At 36.2% G+C, this 24,069-nt stretch overlaps 3 protein-coding genes across 3 annotated transcripts; 1 reads left to right on the top strand and 2 right to left on the bottom strand.

Annotated features, from left to right (window-relative positions):
* Positions 1-4,562: 4,562 nt before the first annotated feature.
* On the bottom strand, positions 4,563-5,315 carry LOC141832460 (uncharacterized). Its single transcript, XM_074719967.1, has one exon. The coding sequence runs from the start codon at positions 5,266-5,268 to the stop codon at positions 4,768-4,770; it is 501 nt and encodes a 166-aa protein (XP_074576068.1). The 5' UTR covers positions 5,269-5,315; the 3' UTR covers positions 4,563-4,767.
* Positions 5,316-18,188: 12,873 nt separating this feature from the next.
* Positions 18,189-18,738, top strand: LOC141831462 (uncharacterized). Its single transcript, XM_074718818.1, has 2 exons — positions 18,189-18,337; positions 18,444-18,738. The coding sequence occupies exons 1-2, from the start codon at positions 18,189-18,191 to the stop codon at positions 18,736-18,738; spliced, it is 444 nt and encodes a 147-aa protein (XP_074574919.1).
* A 3,021-nt stretch (positions 18,739-21,759) lies between these two features.
* On the bottom strand, positions 21,760-23,252 carry LOC141832144 (CBL-interacting protein kinase 29-like). Its single transcript, XM_074719630.1, has one exon. The coding sequence runs from the start codon at positions 23,221-23,223 to the stop codon at positions 21,931-21,933; it is 1,293 nt and encodes a 430-aa protein (XP_074575731.1). The 5' UTR covers positions 23,224-23,252; the 3' UTR covers positions 21,760-21,930.
* Between the last annotated feature and the right edge of the window lie 817 nt (positions 23,253-24,069).

The following is a 24,069-nucleotide window of genomic DNA, read 5'->3' on the forward strand; positions in this document are numbered from 1 at the left end:
ATTTATGTGGACCTATGAAAACTACATCATTTGGTGGGAGTAAATATTTTTTGATGTTTACTGATGATTTTAGTCGAATGAGTTGGATTTATTTTCTAGCAAACAAGTCAGAAACTTTTAAGAATTTTAGAAAATTGAATGCGTTTGTGGAAAATCAAAAGGGTTCTTTAATAAAGACTCTTCATACAGATCAAGGAGGTGAGTTTTTATCTAAAGAATTTAATCTCTTTTATGAAGAATATGGTATCCACAGGGAATTGACAACACCTTATACATAGGAGCAAAATGGTGCAGCTGAATGAAAAAATCGAAGAGTTGTAATGGCTAAAAGTTTGCTGAATATTAGAGGGCTTCCAAATCTTTTCTGGGTTGAAGCAGTGGCCACATTAGTCTACTTGCTAAATATTTTTCCAACAAGAGTGGTCTTAAATCAAACACCATATGAAGAATGGCGAGGTAGAAAATCATTAGTAAATGACTTAAGAATTTTAATTTTGGATGTATTGCATATGCTTTGATTAATCCTCAATTTCATCATAAACTAGAGAAGAAATTTGAAAAATATATTTTTGTTGAATATTGCAACCAATCCAAAGCATATCGGTTATATAATCCTCTTAGTGGAAAATTAATTATAAGAAGAGATGTAAATTTTGATGAAAATTCAAACTAGAATTGGAATACACAAGGTGAAGAGACTCGAGTTCATATCCCAATAGAGAACAAAACTCCAACAACTGAAGGTGTTGAATCATCTCCTTCGAGATCACCAACTCCCTCACCATCACCTTTGGGATCACCGACTTCCTCACCATCAAATTCAAGAAGTAGTAACTCATCTTCTCTACAAGATTCTTTTGATGAAACACCTCCAACAAAGGTCAAATCCTTGAGAGAAATTTATGAATCGGGTCAATTTGCTCTATTTGTTACAAATCTTACAACTTTTGAAGAAGCGGTAACAAATGAAGAATGACGAAATACAAAGAAAGAAGAGCTATTGGTAATCAATAAAAATGAAACATGGGAGATGGTGGATCTACTTGAAGGAAAAAATGCAATTGGCCTCAAATGGGTGTTTAAAATAAAATACCATGATGATAGAACCATTTAAAAAATACAAGGCTAGACTTGTTGTAAAAGACTATTCACAACAATAAGGTATTGACTTCAAAGAAACTTTTTCTCCAATTGCTAGATTTGAAACTGTGAGAATTATCTTAGCATTAGCTGCACAATTGCATTGGCCTGTTTATCAATTTGATGTTAAATCTGCATTTCTAAATGGAGACTTGCAAGAAGAAATTTATATAGTTCAATTTGAAGGTTTTATAATTGAAAGCAAAGAGACAAAGGTGTACAAGTTGAGAAAGGCACTCTATGAGTTAAAACAAGTCTCAAGGGCATGGTATAGCAAGATTGATAGCTACATTCAACAAAATGGTTTCACAAGAAGTGAAATGAACCCACTCTTTATGTGAAGAAACAAGGTAGCGTTGATTATATTATTATTTGTCTTTATGTTGATACTATAATATACATGCACCTCGTCTGATTCTCTTATAGCTGAATTTAAATCTAATATGATGAAGAAATTTGAGATGTCAGATATGAGATTATTGCATTATTTTCTTGGTCTTAAAGTGAAGCAAGGAGTTGATGAAATTTTTATCTTACAAAAAAATATGCAACAGATCTTCTTAAAAGATTCAACTTACTCAATTGTAATCTAGCTACTATGCCCATGAATATAAATGAGAAGTTGCAACTAGATGATGGTTCAGAGAAAGTTAATGCAAAATATTTAGAAGCTTGGTAGGAGGTTTAATTTATTTAACCCATACTGGACTAGATATTGCTTTCTCTGTTAGTGTATTTTCTAGATTTATGCAAAATCTTAGAAAGCATCATCTTGGAGCAACTAAAAGGATTTTATGTTATATTGTTGGAACCGTAGATTATGAGATTTGATATACTAAAGTTTCAAAGTTTGATATTTTATGAAATCACTGATAGTGATTGGGCAAGTTCAGTGGATGATCGAAAGAGCACTTTAGCTAGTGTTTTCAATCTTAGGTTAGGAGCAATTTCATGGAGTTCAAAGAAGCAAGCTATTACAATCCTATCCTCTTCAGAAGCAGAATATATAGCAGCAACTTCAGTAGCGTATCAAGCAGTTTGGGTTAGAAGAGTACTTGTAGATTTTCATCAATAACAAAAAGATGTAACTAATATTTTTTGTGATAATAAGACAACAATTGCAATAAAAAATTTAGTTTTTCATGCGAGGACTAAACATATTGATATTCGTCTGCACTTCATTCGAGACTTAGTTATAAATAAAGAAATTGAGATCGAGTATTGAAGCACACATGAATAAGTGGCGGATATTTTGACGAAGTCACTTCCAAGAGATAAATTTATTTATTTTAGATTACTCCTGGGTGTTTGTAATTTTGAATGAGAGTGTTGATAATTGATTCAAAATTAATAATGGAGTTAATATGTTGATGATGTGGCAATTAGTGATACGAATATCTCTCCAGCGGCGCCGGCGGCGAAAAACATAGAAAAAAAGGAAAAAGATGGAGAAAGCTTACCGTGCGCGAGGAGGAAAGATTTCGGAGACAAATCACCGAGATCCGACGAAGGAAAGGTTCGGCGAGGGAGAAAACCGGCGAGGAACAGCTCCGGCGGCGTTCGTGGGAGAGAATCGGCGAGAGGAGGAAGATTTTGTCGCGTGGGAAGAAAAGGAGAAAGTCGAGATCTAGGTTTAAGTTATTTTTTTGCGACGAAAGATGTTTCGTCGCTAAATTGGCGACGAATACATGATTTCGTCGCCAAATTGGCGACGAAATCCTGGATTCGTCGCCAAATTGGCGACGAATTCTGTATTCTTCGCCAAGTTCGCGTGGAAAAAGTGTCGAACAGCCCAGATCTAGGGTTTCGCTAATTTGTTTGCGACGAATTCTACGTCGTCGCGAAAATCGTTGCTAAATTGGCGACGAAAAAAACATTCGTCGTCAAATTTGGCGACGAAATCCTGGATTCGTCGCCAAGTTCGCGTGGAAAAAGTGGCGAACAGTCCAGAACTAGGGTTTCGCTGATTTGTTTGCGACGAATTCTACGTCGTCGCCAAAATCGTTGCTAAATTGGCGACGAAAAATTGGATTCGTCGCCAATTTGGCGACGAATTGAGTATTCGTCGCCAAGTTCGCGTCGGAGAAAAAAAACAAAGGACCATGGTGAAGTTTTGCGATGAATTTGGAATTCGTCCCTAATTTGGCGACGAAAGTAGAATTCGTCGCCAAATTGGGGACGAAATTGACGACGAATTATTTTTGGCAACGAAATTGGCAACGAATATGTTGAGTTGCTAAATTGGCAACTAATATTTTGTACGTCGCAAATTTCGTTGTTCGTCCCAAAATTCGTTGCTAATTGATGACGAATTATTTTCGTCCCAAAAATTCGTTGCTAAAAATCTATTTTTTTGTAGTGGTTTTAGAAAAAAAATATCGATGTTCAATGTATCATTCATTAGTTGAGTTAGTAGAGTATGTTTATGGAGTTAATGATTTATGTGAGTTATGTAAGTAGCTTATAAATATATTACGTATTGATAAATAAAATATTAAAAAATATTATAATTTTTTATCTATTATCTATCTCTTTTTATCTTCCTTCCGGATTTTTTTAACAATTTCTGGGAGAGAAAACTAATTAACACTGGAGAATTTTCTTCATGGAAAATTAATCTATATTTTTGGTTAAGATCGTACCATTCCATCATTGCCATGGGACAGTAGATGCAGTTTTGTTTTTTTGTCATGCAGTTGGTTTCAGTCTTCATCAATATTCTTGACCTCTTCTGTTTCACCATTAACCAACCCCCAATCATTGCTGTATACTTTAACCTCACGAAGATCGACCCCTTAGTCGTGCACTGATTCTTATTATAACTCCATTGCTCGTAGCTGCCTCTGCTGCATAAAATAGTGGATATTCTAGAATCATGCATATTCACTATATATATAATTGTATAAACAATCCTGTAAACAGTGCGTTGATATGGATCCAAGCGTTGCAGTCAATAGGTTCCACTAAAGAATGCATAACCTTAGCTGTAAACCTTTAGCTAACAAGCCATCTCTCTCCCTTCCAGGCAAGGGAGGGAGCTAGCTAGGTCTTCTGCTCTGGCACGAGTATCAAATATGATCTCTTTACTTAATCATTGTTTGAACTAAAACCTGCAACTGCACGTTTTCTCGAATCAAATATGATATCTTATAGACTGCATGTAAGCTAAAGAAAGCTATAAATTCTTAGAGGTAATTCTTGTCCATTCTCGACAGTTTTGACTGACTCATCAGTAAGCTAAAGACAGAGCATGCAATTCTTTTGACTACAGTTTAATATATAGCTCAAACACATCATGTGGATCAACAGGAAGCTTTTGGGATTTGTTCATAGATAGATTGACTGCTGGTTCAAAGCTTGCAATGATTTGATGAAGCATTATGGTACAACTACTCTTGATGTTTTGTGTCGAGAAATTGATCTGACTTTAGTTTTGAGAATGCTAATTAATATTTGTGCAATTCTACATATCTTTCCTTCTTCTCTCCCTCCCTGCGTTTCAACTCCGTACATGATACATGGATGGTCACTATGTCGATCGATCGATATATTTGTGCTCAATTTCCATTACTGAAGTTACATGGATATCCAAAGCACGGCTAGTTCTGAAGTGCTGGAGAATTACTGTTACAAGCCTTCGCAAATGCTCTGGAGGTGCGGCCTCCACACCCCGACCCGGCCAGTCCGACGGCGGCGGTGGTGGCTCAGCTTCTTCCCGGCGGGACTGATCTCCTGACTCACGTTCTGTCTATCCTCGACAGATTCATGCTGCTGCTGCTGCTGCTGATGATGATGATTTTGATTTGTTACCTTGCTATTTCTGGTGTGAATTTTCTTCTCATGATGATCATGCAAGGTAGCAGTTGCAGCCGGGATGAGGAAGTAAATGTGGCCGCGCTGGAGCTGGGACTCCGGAGACACGATCAAGATGCAGCGTCGCACGGCACCGCCGCCCTGGGAGACGTAGGGCTCGCTGAGGATGTGGCCGGGGTTGGCTGCGAGGACCTCCCCGGCGCTGATGTGGCGGCTGTGCTCCTCCACCTGGCCACGGAGGTGGACAATTCGGACGACATCGAAGGCCCCGAAGGGCAGGACGCATGCCAAGCAGCACCTCAGGCTGTTTCCCATCAAACTGCACCGATCTGATCAGGTCGATCGCCTGAACTCTCTCCTTCCTCCTCCCTCCCTCCCTCCTCTCAATTTGCTTGATACGAACGTGGGGGTGCAGTATGTATTTAAAGGGGCGAAATAATGTAATCTACTGATAATTATAAACTAATTAATTTGGTAATAGAGGACAAATTACATGAGTCTTTGCCTTCATTAGCAGCAATATTAGTATATTATTAACTACTAAGTTTGGCTTAAATACTTTTTTGAGTTAATTTCCCAACGTTAACTATCAAGTATTTCTTTTAAGGATAATGATTGATGGCACTGGGAAGGTTTCTGCTTTGACCATTGACCTCAACACATTTTATGAATTTATTTTGGTTCTTTTTCTGTCTGGTTGAGCTGGTTTGGTTCGATTCAGATCTCATTGCGGTCGAGTTAATTGAATCAGTCAAGAGTCAGATCGACTTTGAGATCGATCAAGAGTCCAACTCTCGAGCTTCCACTTCGATCGGTTCGCGGTCTAATGATCATAAATAATAGTGGTGGATACAAAATTAGATTAGGGATTAGGCGTGTGATCATAGTTGGATCTTCCTCTCGTGCGCTGGATCACAGGTGTCTTAATTAATTTATAATTATCTATTAATTTACTTTTAAAAAAAGAATTAACAAATTGAATCTCCATTATTGTGCTTAGGTCAGTGCAGGTGTAGGTGGAGGTGCGTTCCTGTTTAAATTTGGGTCTTGTAGCTAGCTAGGGGCATTCTCTAATTACATGTCATTTGCGCTAATGATTAATTAATTAGAAGGAGTACCCCTTATAATATAAGCTAAAGCTAGGTGCGATGGTGGTCCTTGTTTCAACATTATGATTCGATCAATCATAAGCCAACCTACTACGGTTGAATTGGATTTTGATTTTGACCAATTTAAGGCGACATAATAACTTTTATGGCATGAATTAATTCAAAAAATTAGATTATATTATAATTTTATGCACACAATTAGCTAGGACATAAGTAGAGTTTATATTTGTAAAACATTGTTCATAAATAATTTAGTAATTTTTTGTATTTCCAAAAGTAGTTATTTGCAAGTAGAAGAAGGGGGCCGTGTGTGATCTAAGTGCTGTTTCTTGTTTCCAAAGAAGTCAAGTTTGGAGTGGCCCTTGTGTCTTGCATGTAGCGTGCTCAATTCCCTAAATTAAGGAGCTACTTTATTCGTCATGTCTTTGTTTTGTCCCTTTCCATGTCTTATTAATTCAATTGTTTCTATTTCGATGTTCGATTTAAATTATTGAGGGCCAACAATTTAAGATGGGTCCCGTAACATTTAAGATGTGAATATGGATGGGAGAGTGTTTTTAGTGGTTGTACTATAGTTTTTAGGATAATTGTGATCCTATGCAGGATCGATATAAAATCAAGACTTGATCTTTAGGGTTTGAAACTTCTCGGCTAAAGAAAAGGGCCATAAGATGGTTCAATTTAAAGGCAAATAAAAATCCCAACAAAAAATGTGTAGAAGAATCATTGTAACGTAGGATCATACAAATTCTAATGATCTTATACGATCACACGATTGCAGGATCGTATGATCCTATGATTTGAACTGTGATTTTGCAAACTATGAGTTGTACTATTTTTATTTTTTTTCTATTAGTATTTTCTTAATAACATTAATTTGATGATGGATAAAATAAAATTATGGGCAAAAGTTAAAAAAAATACTCTCAATTATCATTTTATCAAAATGATATTTTTTAAAAATATTAACTATCATTTTATTTATAAAAAATATTAAAATAGTATCTAATCATATTTCTCATCCTAAAATACTTTTATTTCTTTACTTTTAATTTAATTTATTCAAAAATACTATACATATATATATATATATATAGAATATTTTTATATAAAAAATTATTAGATTAATTAAAAATCCTTAAGCTTATCAAAATAATTTTAAGTTGATCAAAATTATTTTAAAATTATTGTACAACTATTTAATATTGCTATAACAATATGGTGACTATTATTTAATCACTACAATAATATAGTAATTATATATGAGTAAAAATTAAAAGGGTGTCCCTTTTTTAATGAATTGTTAAAGGGATGCCCTTTTTTGCTTTATTATCAAAAGGGCGCTCTACCCCTGATTAATTTACCCTTCTCTTCCTAATCTACTAAAAAACCTAACCATTTCGAACCCTCCTCCTTCGAACTCCCTCGTTCACCCTTCACTGTCTTCGCCAATCAACTCTCTCGTTGTTGCCTTGCCTGCCTACCTCTGAAGCTTCCTCTCTAAGCTTGTCTAAAGCTATCAACATACAAAAACTCCAATACATTTAAGGTTTTGTGCTTCTCAAAAAAAACTCAAATATTTCGAGCTCTCTTCCTTCAAAATCCCTTGTTCATCTGGTGTGTTCCCCCATGTATGTAATAATCTTCTATTCTTTATCTTTTAACTACCTATTGCTGCCTTTTCTTATTCAGTTTAGTTCCCATTTGAGTGGTCGAACATCTAAGTACGTTATAAATTATATGTTGTTCACAGAGACGGATTTAAGTAAGAGCTATCCTGGGTTGTAGCTCAACCATGTGAATCTTATAATAATTTATCATTAATAAATATTTTTGAAGGAGTTGGTGGCGCAGTTGGCTAGCGGTAGGTCTCATCTCTCCTGAGGTCGAGAGTTTGAACCTCTCTTACCCCATTCTTTGATAAAGATTACATAATATAACTTTAAGCAGATATGAATCCAAGTTGGGTTATTTTGGGCTTAATTTAAAAAAAATTACATAAGATTGAGCTATTTTGGACTCTAATCTAACTTTAAAAAATTAGATACATACTTTAGTCTACAATTTGGTCTCAAAAAAAATTAATGGACTTTTTTTGTTCATTGTATTTTGATGTTTAACTCACCTTTTTCATACCTAAAGTCAGCACAGTCCACCTCTAATTTTTGAATCCGCCCCTGGTTGTTCATAAATAATTTTATATTATTTCTTTGTTGCAACTCACTTTTTTTATTTTTAGAGATTTATCAATTTATTTCTATTGATATTAATAGTATCGAGCAACAGTGGATGTCTTCCTCATTCACTAGGCAATTCATCAACCAAGGACATCGTTGTGAGCCACAAGCACAAAATGTACATGAGACTATACTGTATTCCAATACAACACAAGTTGACATTAATATTACAACAGCGGAGGAAAATGGATCATCATATCAGTTAGATGAGGGTGCATCTAATTTAGAAGGGAATGGAGATTATTTTAACTTTCTGTCCCTAGAAGACAAAGATCAGTTTGTATTTGAACATCAAGAAAATGATTTCTCAAATACCAATAATTTCTATGCATCCGATGTTGAGAATGAAAACTTTAGTGTGAATGAGTCAAACCAAATTCAGATGATGATCCAACCTAATGTAGTCAATGACACTATTACAATTGATTTAGCTGACACATAAGAGCACAGTAGTGGAAAGTCACCAAAAGTTGGCCAAGTGTTCTCTGATGGAAAAAGATTTAGAAAAGCTCTAGAGGATTATGTGATATATAAAGGCTTTGAGATCAGACACAAGGAGATAAAAAGTTATAAAATAAAGTCTATTTGTAAGGTTCAGTCTTGTGATTGAAGAATTGTTACTAGAGGGTTTGAAAATTTTCAGATCACTCTGTTTGACAAACATGCTCATCATCTATGAGGAAAAGTAGAGACCAAAAAAACTGCACTAGTTCTTGGTTTGCTAGTGAGATTTAAAAACAAGTCATGATTAGTGAGAAGTACACTCCAAAGATGATTACAATAAACATTCAAAAATAATTTGGAGTGACAATATCATACCAAAAAATATTGAGAGCTAAACTCTAAGCAATGATTAATGTACATGAGAATTATGTTGAATCATACAATGATCTGTATGCATTTTCTAAAGAATTAACGATTGGAGATAATCAGACGATGGTGCACATAAGGTCTACACATGATGGCCATTTTTAGCGTGTCTTCTAGTCTATTAGGGCATGTATGTGTGCATTTGTTGAATATCAATGTCTAGTTATTGGTATTGATGCTTGCCACCTTATAAGGAAGTATCTTGGAGTTCTTATGATGACAACTAGTGTGGATGGATCCAATGAAGTATTCCCCATAGCTTTTGCAGTTGTAGAAATTGAGAATAGGCTTGCATGAGAATGGTTCTTAACTGAACTTTGAAATGAGATAATAGGAGATAAATACATATCAATTATAAGTGGTAGAAATCCTGGCATACTACATGTTGTTAAGGATATATTTCCAGAGTCACACCACGGTTACTATCTTATACACCTATCCAAGAACTTGGTATCATATTATAAAGATAGAGAGGTTGCAAAGTTACTATGGGTTGCAACACAAGCATGCACTAAGCTCACTTATAATAAGATGCATGGATAAGATAAGAATGCACCACACTAAGAGGGTGTTTGGTTTAAGGTTTCCCAGATGTAAATGTTCAGTTGAGTTCTCGAAATTTATGCAATGGACATCATATGGGTGTTTGGGTTTAGATGGTGAATGTACATATGAGGTTGGGATAACTGAAAATTGGGGGTTGGCAAAAAGGACCTCCATAGGTCCTTTTTGCCAACCTGAAAGTTCAAATTACACATCTATCCTTGTAAAAAATATATAAGGATTTTTCAAGTTTTTAGTAAGGGTAAATAAATAAATAGACATCCAAAATACAACTCAACCTCATATTCACCAAACACTCCATTTACATTTACATTTTCTCAACCTTTTCTCAACCTCAACTATACATTTACATATTTTCAACCCCAATTTTCCGTTGAAAAAATACAACTTAAAACCAAACACCCTCTAAGAGCTATGAGTGGGTTGCAAAAGTGGAGAAGGAGAAATGGGCTAATGTCTATTTTCCTGGTCGCATGTTTCACATACTATCTACTAATGGTTCAAAGTGCATGAATGCAGTCTTGAAGCCTGCACACGAATTACTAATATGTGGCATGATAGATTACACCAGGAGAAAGTTATTTGAATGGTTTTATTTTCATAGGCAGATTGGTGAAATATTAGTAACCAAGATGACTCCTTATGTCGAAGATCTATTTAAAAAGTACAATAGTTGGGGGATGCATTACAGTTTTCACCATTGTTCCAATACAGAATTTTAAGTAAGCACCAATACTGGTATATATGTCATTGATTTATTTGAAAGACATTGTACTTATCGTAAGTTTGACATTCATGGTTTCCCATGTTCTCATGCAATGTGTATAATTGGGCATGCTCATCTAGATCCTTACAACTATTGTGAAGATTACTATTTGGCATTATACTACAGAAGCACATACAATGATGTTATCCATGGAACTAGAAGTAAGGAGTATTGGATATGTCGGCCCACTAATCCCCATCTGCTCCCTTTTAGATGTCGTGTACAACCAGGAAGATGATGAAAGGTAAAAGTAGACACAGTGGTAAAATTCAGAAAAGGTGTACAAGGTCTTCATTGTTAGGTCTTAATCGTCGATCTTGTAGGAATCATGCAATAGTTTGAATACATAATTACAATGAAATTCTATACCTTTTATATGAGGTTTGAAATATGTAACTAAATGTCATGATGGGTCAATGAAATTCTATACATTTTGTATGAGTTTTGAAATATGTAAGTAAATATCATAATGGTTCAATGAAATTCTAAGAATTTTGTATGGGGTTGAATTATGTATGAAATACATACGTAAATGTCATGATGGTTCAATGAAATTCTAAGCATTTTGTATGAGGTTTGAAATACGTAAGTATATGTCACGATAGTTCAATGAAATTCTAAGTATTTTGTATGAGGCTTGAAATATGTAAGCAAATATATGATGCATGTAATCTGACATATTAGTTTACTATTATATATTTACATTTATAGTATTTAAATATTTTCAGTGTTTGATTTATAGTTCCATTTTCATATCGACTATGGTTGTGACTGTTACATATATGATTTGAACAAGTCCATGTTGTACCAACTACGGTTAAGTAGCTGCTATAACTTAATTGAAGAATTCAAGTTTGCGTTTAACAACTATGGTTACGTACCTACTATAATGTCAAGTCAAGGTCGCATTGTAGTAGCTACAGTTTCGTAATTACTACAACTTGTGAACTATGTTGTAGCAGCTACGGAACCATAACTATTACAACATGCTTGTACAAGGTTGTGAACCGTATTGTAGCAGCTACAATGTATTTGTACAAAGCTACAAACCATGTTGTAGCAGTTATAGAATAGTAGCTGCTACAACGTAATTAAACAAGAATGAGATAGATCAACCCACCATTCAATATTAAAAGTAAAACTTTCCAATTCTATAAGACATATAATAGAAGGAAGATAGTCGTTATAAGACATCAACAGAAGGAAGATCAACGAAATGATCCTAAGGCCCTACGGTTTTCTAAAGCGAACCCATCCCTTAGCAATCGTTGCTTTCCAATAGATCCATGGCCTCTTTTAGAGCTACATTAACCTTTGTCACTTGCTCGTTCAACTTGGAAAGTGTGGATGGGTCTTTTCCAGTCTTTGAAGGGCAACCTTCAACTCGTTCATTGCTTGATCCCGCTGTTGCTTCAAGGTTTTCACTTGCGCCAAAACTAGATGCAGTTGATTATCGGTCTAAGGGCACAACTTAGACTAGCACATTGGGTGGAAGTTCATGTAAGTGATTTTTGCATTTTACTGTCAAATATACAAGGAAAGGCTAAGAGATGAAATATCACCTGGCAGCCTAAGAACCCACTAGTGTAGAATGACCTGCTAGGATGTTTGGTGGCAAGGAGAGGGAAGGTCTTTTGAGAGTAAGAAGTTGAATCATTGGGCACTATCACAGGACCCGAAGAAGGTGTTAGTTTCCGGTGACACAAATGCACCATGATTTGTGAAGTTTCTTGTGCCATGATCTGAAAGGGAAGGGTCAACATACGCTAGGAGGTTATCTTTATGATGGTGTGATTTCATCAATTCTAGAGTTAACACCCATTAAATGCAAGGGAGAAGTTGGTGAAGTTTAATTGGGGGAGTTGAAATATCAATTCTAGAGTTACATTGTCGACTCTATGTTATAGCAACTACGGTGATTGAACAGTGGCAAAATTCATTGTAGCAACTACAATTCTATACCTAGTACAATGTCAAGTTTGTGTTGTATAGCAGCTATAGAATCATAGCTACTATAATGTGATTGAACAAGTCAAGACCACATTGTAGTAACTACAGTTCCATAGCTACTACAACATCAAGCCTGTGTTGTAGTAGCTACAAAATCGTAGTTGCTACAACGTGATTGAATAAGCGCTTTATAGCAACTACGGAATCGTAGCTGCTACAACGTAAGTGAATAAGCATGTTGTAGCAACTACAGAATTGTAGCTATTACAACGTGATTGAACAAGCATGCTGTAACAACTATAGTTCCGTAGCTACTATAACGTTAAGTCTGTGTTGTAGCAGCTACGACTTAATAGCTGCTATAACAAATGATGTCTTGTGTAATCTGAAAGTGTATTACTTGTAATTCTCTAAAATTGTATAAACAATTTCTCTGAAACTAAAAATAATACTCATGTGAAACACCATAATAAGTTGTTCGACTAAAATTTGATAGAACCAAAACAATAACATAACAACAACTACAAACTAATTTTTTCACAAACATACATTTTGAAATTGTTATTGACCTTTGAAATGACATTAACCTCTGTCACTTGCCCCGTTTTTGTTTGTCATAATTTTATGCCCAATCCTAAATCTATAAGCTTTCATTTTAGTTTATCTGAATTCAGTCGATCTTTGAAATATTAAACTCTCAACATAGTGCTTCACAAAAAAAAGCACAATCTAACATGCAAGATAAAGTTTTTACCTTGTAAAAATCTAATTATAATTGGGAATATAAAACATAAATAAATACTTACAATTATGGTCATTTACTTGAATCGATTTAAACTCTCTTGAGGAAATAGGTGCTAACCCTCGATGCCGATGTGAAAGTATGACCAATTTAAATTCTTAAAAAATTCCATTTGCACTGAAGTGTAATCAATACATATCAAAAGCCTATTGTAATAGAATATACAACTAAATACTTATAGTTTTCTCAAATATAGAAGTGTAATTTTCTATAGCGCAAAGGGAGTTATAATGAATAAATTGACTTTCCTCGAGGTTTATAACCAATAGATGTGATTGATTATTTTCATTATTAAGAGAACATAAGATATATTTAATGGTCTTATCTTCCTCAGTTTTCATAGTTTGTTCAAATGCTTGGGCATGTATCATTGAAAACACATCCTATGTAGAGAAGAATAATTATCAGTGGAATATATGCAAGAGAAAATAATAACATGGTTTAGTTAGTTAAATACTTATGGACGTGTAGTATGGTATATGAGAGGGTTTAACTTTGCTATAATTGTAAAATATTCATTTATGCAATCATCATGAATGCACCGAGTCCAATCAAATATTGTCGTAAAAATTACATATTTAATGCAAAAGTACAGTTGGGTCATACTGAAAGTAGCGTAACCCTATATAAACAAATAAAAATATTATGACAAATGATAAAATAAAGAAGAAAATTATCACCATTATTATTATTAAATAATAGTCATAGCTGCTACATTTGTAGTAGCTACGAAAAGTATATGTGATACAACAACTTCTAAACATATAGGTGGTTCTAGCATGCTTTTAGTGTTGATAGTAAAATTTAGCAATCAAATGTATTATTCTCAATACAACATGACGCATATGAAAGTAATATTATTCTTATTTTAATATACACTTATTACTCAAATAAAAATGTAGCAATACATATTTATGCAGCTACACTACCAACTAACTCACTCTAATTGACTGAGCTTCAATAATGCATCTATTGCCACAACATCTTTATTGTTCTTAAAACATGTCTTTGCCCGCCCACCCCAGGGATTGAGTCTATGAGACTAACTGAGATTTATCATTTTTTTTAAAACATGTCTTTGCTTGTTGAAAAATATATAAACTAACATGTCATTGAGGATTAACAACAAAAGGAATTAACTATAATCAACCGTACTTCAAGACTTTGGTTTTGACACTGTCAATCTTAGTATGTTTGTGTTGTTGATTTGTGGCAGATGTGTTTGATGGGACAAGGGCTTCTAGATCTTTATGCTGAATAATCTCCTTGTCTTTCTCTTTCCCCTTAGTTGTCCCTTCAGCCGGCATAAGTATTGTAGTCATTGGTTTTCTATCAGTTCTCTTTCTTTTGGGGACTTGGTCGAATTTATGAGTCAGTAGTGGTCGAATACTCTTTCTAGCACAACTGTTTATTCTTATATGTGTTGACGGATTAGGCTCTATGGCCTCTTTATCTGAGGTAAGTGTTGCTCATGGTTCTTTTGATACCTTGCTTTGAAGCATGCGTTGGAGCTCCACACTTTTATTTTTTTTTATTCAACTATGATTCAGTTTTTTACAGCGAATATTCCATCTTTTTCACCTATAGTCTTTCCTCAAGAATTCTAATGTCAGCATTACTAGCACTCCTCTCTAGTAAATCAACAAGTTCTCTTATTTTTATCTCCTTCTCTTTAATATCCTTCTTTAACTCAGCAAACAAAGTATGTATCTAACAAGTTGATCATCTTTTACTTTATAGCATTGACATTCAACTTGCTCCATCCTTTACAGTTTGATCTTGAACATCCTCTGTTACATACTCCTCCTGAACATCCTCTGCTTGCTCAGGAAAAGACACATTGATAAAGTTTTGTGTAATTTGATCATCAATTTGCTCTTCAACATCTGCTAGAAAATCAGGTGATAGTAAGTGTTCCTCTAAATTTGATGGAAGCAAAGTTGCTATTATTTTTGATGAAGGTAGCTCTCCAATCATCATCTTTATTTTATCTACACGTGAGGTTGTCAACTTCCATCGACATATTCTTGGAAGGACAAAGTTCTTGTGTGGCTCTCTGATTCTAACATGTTCACACATCCAAACCTATAATACAATAAGTATGGTTATAAATTTTGAATCAATGAAGTTATAATAAAATTTAACAACTTACAGCAAGTAGGTGTGCAAATTCTTTCAGAATTGGAGTTTGATTTCCTTCAAGACCTAGTGGCTTGGGCCTCTGCGAGAACATCACACCAATGACCTCCATATATATACAATCAAGTAGTGAGTGTACTGGTAGTTTAGATATACTGCTAGTAGTGGTAAATAACACACAAATAAAAAAAACAAAATAACAAGTTGACAAAATAAAAGATCAGATTCAAGAGATGGTTGTTTGTTGATGTTGATCAACTTGTTCTCTATTTCATTCTTTGAACAATCCTGATTCATGAAATGTTGAATGTAGAGTGAGGAGGAGATGATATCCAAATGCAAAAGAACTTCATCGCCATGATCTGGAGGTCCTAGAATTAGTGCAACATCTATTCTTGTGAATCTAATCTTCTAATTTTGAAAGACAATACTCCAAATTGTCAAACATATTTTGTATAAGGCCTTTGATGTTTGCATTATATGGTATGTCTAGGGCTCGGGCGAATGAGCTTCTATTTATCAACTCCATTTGTTGGTTGTAGTGATAATATGAATAACTTAAACTGGTAGACGTTACTTTTCCATTATATTTTCTTACGATATGCACTAGAAGTAGAGCTTATGTGGGAGGTGGAACACTAGACGCCATTTAATTTTGTAAACAAATACTTAATATCTTAGTGATACATTACAATATTAATTAGTTTTGAATAATAAAATGATATTTCAGTTAATTTTGGTCAACATGTTGTAGCAACTATTAGATCATAGCTGCTACAATGTGGTTAAACTAGAACATTGTAGTAATTACCAAATCGTAGTTGCTACAATGTGTTTAAACTATAACATTGTAGCAACTATGAAACTATAGCTGCTACAACGTGCTGATAAGAATGTTGTAACAACTATCAAATCATAGCTGCTACAACGTGCTTACTAGAAGATTGTAGTAGCTACCAAATCATAGCGGCTACAATGCAATTACACTAGAACGTTATAGCAATTACGAAATCATAACTACTATAACGTGGTAGGATCACAAACAAGAACATTGTAGCAACTACAGTTCCATAGCTGCTATATCGTTGTATCTGCTACAATAAACAAAAGTGACATTTGGATAGAGGAGGAAGATGTTCGAGAACTGAACTGACATTAAAATCTAAATCCTAAATAATAAGACGAGACATCAGTAGGCAATTAAAAGATAGATAATAGAAGATGAACACATATATGGGGTAACACATTGCAGATGAACGGCAACAGGCGAGACAACAACGAGGGAGTTGATCAGCGAAGATGATGAAGGGCTAACAAGAGAGTTCAAAGGAGGAGGGTTCAAAATGTTTGAGTTTTGTTTCCAAGAAGTGAACTAAAACCTAAATGTATTGATTTTTTCTTGCCCGCCCACCCCGACCAGCCTTGAACCGGTCTAAAAACAACTCAAACCCGGATGAACAGTAGATTAGGTAGAACAGTGTAGGGTGGAGTACCCCTTTTGATAATAAAGTAAAAAGGGTGTTTCTTTGACTATTCATTAAAAAAAAGATACCCTTTTGATTTTTTGCTTACTATATATATTATAACAACCATTATATTATTAGAGTATTAGTTGGTACAATTATTCTAAAATAATTTAATAAAAAATATTTTTACGTTATAAAAGTATTTCATATATAATATTTTTATCAAATTAAATTGGTTTATTTTATTTTATTGTTACAATATAAAGATATTTTCATTGTTTTAATTTTTTTAAAAAAAAGAATGACATTTTTTTTAATAACTGCCTCTGATTTTTTGCTATAAAACTATTCGAAGGAAAATAGTACTTATAATTTTAGTTATATCTTTGTTTTTTTTTTTGATGGATTATGGTGAGAAGATCATTATAAATACCAAACTAGGAGAGAATGATCTTCCCCTATTTAATTTGGGCTCTAGCCCACAACCTTCTAAAAGCCCAATGAGGCGCGTATCGCTTTAGCCCACACAGCAGACAATCTTCTTCTTTGATTCATTTACGGTATAAATTCATCTTATTTAAATTTTAAATTTTGATCTTTTATTATTTGTCTAAGCAATAGAAACTTACTCTCGGGACATAGTTTAGTTAGTTACGACGAACTAAAATTGTTAAAGTAGATAAGGATTGAATCTTAATGAAATCGAGGCATTGTCCTCCTCCGTTATAGTCAATTACAATTTTTTAATTTACCTTTTCACATATAATCATGGGACCGACTACGTTAACCCTTTTGATCGATTGATCCTTGGCGAGTGATCAAAGCTTAGTCCTGCCCTGACTGACCGCGGTTAACGCAGCTTGCTGTTTCATTTCTACATTTGAGCAGTGGCCCTGCCGCAGAGTCGCCCCCACTGTCCCCCTGCCGCCATGGCAAAAGCAGCTAAGGAACAACTCACTACCTTCCCTTTCGCCTTTATTCCTCCATCTCCCACGCCACTTCAGTTTACCAATTCCTCGCATGTGCCTCGCCACTCCCCGTACTCCGAGGTCAAGGCCGAGATCGGCCTCCATGCAGAAGCCCGGGCGAGACACTGAGCTGGAACCACTGCCATCCCAACGTCATTGTTTCCCTAAATTTGGCTAATTAAAAAAGCTCAAACCTCGCGCAGTAATTCTACTGCTCCGTCTAAACATAGCTCTCGAGGCCGACGCTTGCATGGAGCGGCCGGCCAAGTTTGGGAACCAAATTTAATGTGATGGACTACTGCTGCGCTCCGACTTAGAGATCGAGCTCTGCGATCGACTCGGAGAGATCGCTCTGTTTCGAGAGATGAGAGGGAGAGAATGGAGGCCCAAGGGAGGGCTCACGCTTTGTTGCTGGCTGTGGCTGTCTTTGCTCTGTTGCTTCCTTGTGTTTGGTCGCAGAGGTTGTTCGGGTGAGGAATCGATCCATTTCTTTAATCTCTGTTCCTCGGGATGGTTTGATATTAATAGAATTCTAGTGGCTTTTTGAAAAGGATGCTAAATGTTAGGGAGTCTTTTGATAGTTTCGCAAGCGATTCATCTGTTTGTTTCGTGCAGAAAGTGGGAGGACGCCGTCACTGCGGGTCATTAATGGAGCGAGTCCATGGGAAGAACTAAGTGAGGAGGAGGAGCGGGCAACGGCGGCGGTGGCAGAGGAGGGGAAGCGGCTGAGGAGGAAGCTGATGGAGCCGGGGTCGCATCCGCCGAGGTGCGTGGCCAAGTGCGGCGGGTGCGCGCCGTGCCGGCCCTTGCGCGTGCGGGTGCCTCCGGCCGCAGCGGCAGCGGCGGCGGCGGCGGCGGAGTACTACCCGGAGGTGTGGCGGTGCGAGTGTGGCGGCCGTTACTTCATGCCGTGACGCCATCTGTTAACTTGGCGACGCGCGCCACACCGCCCGACCGCCGGCAGTGCGGTTGTTTTCCGGTGGCAGGCGTGGAACATGAGAAGAGCCACGTGGGCATGTATTACTGCGTTCTTTAATAAGCATAGAAATTTTTCAGAACGGGTTTTCAAATGTTTTTAATAAAAATAAATAAATAAATACCATTTTAAATTAAAAAAATATTTATCATTCTGATGGGAAAAAGTTAAAAATTAAAAAGGTATGTTTTTATTATCATCAGGAATTCAGATGCCTCGTTTCTAAAGAATATTTTTAAGATTTTTTATTTTTAAAACACGTACGCTGATTTTGTTGCTTTAAAAAACTTGATCCAGCAACATCTCCAAGTCCACCTAAATGAAAACATCAACTAATTTAATTAAATTAAATTTCAAACTTCAACCAATTTTATAAGACAAATTAAAGAATAGCAAGTTCAAATTTCAAACTACTCATGCAATGGTTATAGTTAATTGCAGGCAAGTTTGTTCAAAATGAAAGGTCAGAAGAACTGATTGAGATGAATGATGTGAAATTAAAAAATTAAATTATCCTCTAGCTTATTGTCAAAGATAGATATAACTAATTAATTTCCAATAAAGATGATTTCATTGCGTGGATGTGAAACAAGCCGTGCCTGTTTTAGACAGACGTATCATGCATGGCGCACATTCTGCAGCAGCTACCACTATGACATTCATGATTCATGACATTTGGACCAGCCAAAGGAGGAGCGTCGACTCTTTCTTAATTGTTTTGGTGGAACTTGATCTTGTTGATTGTTTGATACTTATTTGTGCATAGACTCCAAGATTCTCTCATATTGAGATTCATTTGGACTTTCTATCTTGCATCAAGTGTCGAGTCCTCTATGATTCACTTAGACTTTCCTTTCGTGCAAAGTGTCCGATCCTCCATGATTCATTTGAATTTTCTACTGTCAAGTATCTGATCAACTTGGACATACTTAACACCTAACCATCATATTGATTAAACATCAAAATCCAACTCAAGTCAAACCGAGCTTGGTTAACCTTGACCTGAGATCAGTTGCACCAATAATCTTCTCCGTTTTGATATTTGATAATATGTTTAAGTTAGGCTAACTAATTAGCCAACTTTTTTCATCATTCTTCTTCTCACGCCAAAGCATGAATATGAGTTTCGTAACTTAACCCTATATTAGTAACTCTGGCTTTTAGTTCTGTGCTAATTGAATTAATGGACCAAATTATTTAAGGGGTTAATTAACCCATAAAATTTGGCATATTGAGTTCAATGTGTGGTGTATAAGGAATCAAATATAGCTCAAGTAGAAGATTGTAAGATTAAGTTCATATAGGTGGACTTGAATCTCTATAAGGTGGCCTTACACTTGATTAACACACAAACTAATTTTCATTAAGGAAACTAAACTTCATTTAAGTAATCTAATACTTGTGACATTAAAGGGGGGTTTAGATATTGGATGTGGATTCAATATGTAGATCCAATAATCCGATTCGTTAACATTAATAGGCTGTTAATGAGTTATAGGCTTTTTGATGAATTATCCTTACAGGATGGACTTGGTATAAAAAGAAAAGAGTTGATTCAATTTGGCATCTTGAGTTTGGTCTTCTTCTTGTTCCTTGGACTCTTCCACATTAAGATCAAGATACAAATTATTGTTCGATCGTTGTAGAAGACTTTTCCTAAATTGCAAGAATCCTTCCGGTGACAAATAAGAATCAATGACTCTTGAGTTGGATTTAGGTTAGCTTTTACTTGTCATTGACATTCAATTTCAGTTTTGTAAGCTCATTAAATATGATAAACTTGATCATGTATCAGATGTATCATTGATTTAGTTTATATGCATCGTATTATTATTGCTTTCATCAACGCCATCAATAGAGAATCAAGTAAATAATGGACGTCCCTATCAGGGAAGCTTGTGTCCAATTTTTATTGGCTTTCCTTTATTTCAATCATCCGATTTCTATCACTTTTTGATTTTTAAGTAGAAAATAACTCAATTCAAAGATTTTCTAAATGAAATTTAGACAAAAAAACAAAAAGAATTCAATATGAATGCGACTATTAGTTCGACAAGAAAAATCACAACTCCTTCATTCCCTTCTTTCCTTTCAATTCTTTCTTCCAAGCAAACTATTAGTTCGAGCTAAAAACTAACTTATACTAAGATTTATATAATGCAACTTTAATTATAAGGATCTTTTAGAAATCTACCATGATATGTAATATATTGTTTTTTTATTCATCTATTATTTTCTATGCGACTTGTACTAAATAAATAAAATCTAAGTTAGTCTGAATATGTCACTTTTTAAAATTAAATTTTGATTGTAATGTTTAGCATAAATCCATCATAAATTTTCCTCGTCACTAAAATCCAATTCATATAAAATTTACTCGACAACTATTGCATCGCATTGAATGATCTGATAGCTAATTTAATTAAATGAAGCTAAATTTATGAAATACAATGTTATTGGATTGCAACACTTTTCATCTTTGATTCCACTTAAGAGGCCGTCAAGATGACAATTTTATCTTTTGCTCTCAATAGAAAAACAAATTAAGTCTCTTCTTTCATTCATCCAGAACATTAACCAATCTTGCATCATCTATGTACAAACACAATTCCTTTTCTTAAAAATTAAAATTTATTTATTAAATTGATAACTTTAAATTGTTTTTATTTAAATAGTTTTTCTCATAAAATTATGATATTCAAAATTGTATATTTAAGATTAGTGCATCATAAATTAAAGATTTAATTTTTATTATTTGATCATTAATAATTTTTATTTTATAATAAATAAAAAAATAATTATAATCCTTATTAAAATTAATTTATTTTTTATTTTAGGATTTAGGGCTTAGAGTGCCCAATTTGTTTCATCAATTCCGTTTATAATTCTTGAGTGGTTCAGCCGTTCAAATCAAAATTGGTGCTGCGTCATTTAATAAAACATTAAAATAAAGGCTAGATTTGATATCAATCTAAAATTGAGGTTTTATTTGTTAATTGCTAAGGTTTATATTTGGATTTGTTAAAAGGTATGGGGTAGACTATATATTTTACGAAAGGACTTTTTTACAAAAAATAACCACCAGGGCTGACGTTACCAACCGGTCAGGAGGTCATCTATTGGACGGCGGTCATCGGCAGCCCGCGGGCGGGCCGCACAACGCCGGCCTCAGCTTCTCGCTGCAGAATATTCCAGCATCTCCGCCACCCTTCTCCAACTCCACCACCGCCATGCCTCCGGGCAACCGGTGAACCTCCACCCTAACTATTAACTCCCCGCTTTGCCCCTCCACCACCGCCGCCGTCGGCATCCCCTTCTGGTCCTCCTCCTTCCTCACCACGAAGCCCTCGCCCTTTCCCACCCGCTCAACCTGGTCTAGAACGCGGTCCGCAGGGTCGGAGGATGCGAAACGCTCCCGGTCCGATGTTTCCCCTTCCATGAAGAAGCTCGAAAGGTCGAGTCCGGAGGAGAAGGCGATGAGATCGAAGGCGTTGAGTTCACTGCCGGTGTCGCGGTGTTGGGGCTTTTGTTCGTCGGCGAACGGCCGCATCAGGGCCGCCACTTGATTCGCGTCAAGGTCCTTGGCGAACCAGGGGTCGCGGAGGATGCAATCGATGGAGATGCGGGTGACCGGGTTGGGGTCGAGAAGGCGGGAGATGAGGCGGCGGAGGTCCGGCGGCGTCCACCGAGGGCAGCGGTGGTGGCCGCAGTAGATCTTGCGGTAGAGGGACATGATATTAGGATCATTGAAAGGGAGGTAGCCGGCGACGAGCACGAAGAGTATGACGCCGCAGGACCAGATATCCGCCTTCGCCCCATCGTAGCCATTTGATTTCTTCCCCATCAGAATCTCTGGCGATACGTACGCCGGCGTCCCGCATTGGGTGCGGAGGAGGTGATCGCCATCGGAGGATCGGAGGGCGGTGAATCCGAAATCCGAGACCTTGATGTCGCCCGCTTCGTCGAGAAGGATATTCTCCGGCTTGAGGTCCCTGTGGAAGACCCCGCGGGAGTGCGAGTAGGCGACGGCGGAGATCAGCTGCCGGAACAGCCGACGGACAAGGTCCTCGGGGAGCCTGCCGTGCTCCTCGATGCGAGAGAAGAGCTCGCCGCCCTTGGCGAGGTCGAGGACGAGGTAGACCTTAGAGCGTGAGGCGAGCACTTCGTGCAGGCGGATGATGTGGCGGTGGCGGAGACGCCGGAGGGCGGAGATCTCGCGGATGAAGGGATCGGCGGAAGCGGAAGGAGACCCAGCGAGGCGGCGGGGTTTGGAGAAGACCTTGATGGCGACGGATTGACCGGAGGGAAGGTGGCGGGCATGGTAGACCTTGGCGGAGGAACCACGGCCGAGGAGGCGTCCCAGTTCGTAAATTCCGAAGATGACCTTCGCCGGAGCCTGATCGCCGATTTTGGAGTCGGCCATCCTCTCCGGCGGACGGAGGAGAAGCAACCGGAGCCCTAGGGTTATAAATAGACGAAGACACAAAGCCCGAAAGAAAAGTAGTACTTTTTTTCCTCCAAATTTTAATGCAATTTTAATTCTAATTTTAAATATATATATATATATATAAAAAAAATGAAATTGCTAAAATTATGCGGACGGGAAAGTCGCCAGCAAAGCGAGAATTAATTTTAGGAGTATTTTATAAACTCAATTTATATAGAATAATTCATATAATTTTATAAAATTTCAATTGTTATCACATCATTTAATTAACTGAAATTAGGTTAAAGTAGGGATTATTCGTCGTTTAACAAGTGGAAATGGATGGAATAATAATTGAGCCGTCACAAATAGTATACGCACGGCAACTTATCAAAACAATTAAAATATATGAACCAGTTAATAATTAAAACATTAATAATGGATTGAGTATAAATGTTAAACTAAATTAAGTTATGAATACATGTGCCAACTCAAATGAGCCATGACTAAATATTATAAGACAATACAGACTTGATAAGCTAAGCATACGTGGCACATTGATGCGTAAGTATCAAATTCGTATAAGAATACTTGCTAAATTATCAATCAGTACAGAATTTTAAATAAATTTTAATAAATAAATCGTGGACAAGATGAAAACTTTAAATAATGTTTAACGTCAATTTTCGATTTAGCTAGGGACACATTAGAGTGACAAAAGTATACATCTTTTTAAAGGGAGTAGACAAGTACAGTGTGAAAGGTGTATTTGTAGCATAATTATGTCTTTATATTATGAATATTGATGTATTGACGGACTGCCTACACAGGATCAACTGAAAT

Source organism: Curcuma longa, chromosome 7 (assembly GCF_044706935.1).
Source record: "Curcuma longa cultivar G26 ecotype Majalengka, Jawa Barat chromosome 7, ITB_CL_G26_1.1, whole genome shotgun sequence".
Lineage (NCBI taxonomy): Eukaryota > Viridiplantae > Streptophyta > Magnoliopsida > Zingiberales > Zingiberaceae > Curcuma > Curcuma longa.

Excerpts from the sequence above, each read along its gene's own strand:
- LOC141832460 (XM_074719967.1), bottom strand. The coding sequence starts at position 5,268 with ATGGGAAACAGCCTGAGGTGCTGCTTGGCATGCGTCCTGCCCTTCGGG.
- LOC141832144 (XM_074719630.1), bottom strand. The coding sequence starts at position 23,223 with ATGGCCGACTCCAAAATCGGCGATCAGGCTCCGGCGAAGGTCATCTTC.
- LOC141831462 (XM_074718818.1), top strand. The coding sequence starts at position 18,189 with ATGAGAGGGAGAGAATGGAGGCCCAAGGGAGGGCTCACGCTTTGTTGC. Across the intron at positions 18,338-18,443 it reads AATCTCTGTTCCTCGGGATG|TGGGAGGACGCCGTCACTGC; the intron begins GTTTGATATTAA and ends TCGTGCAGAAAG.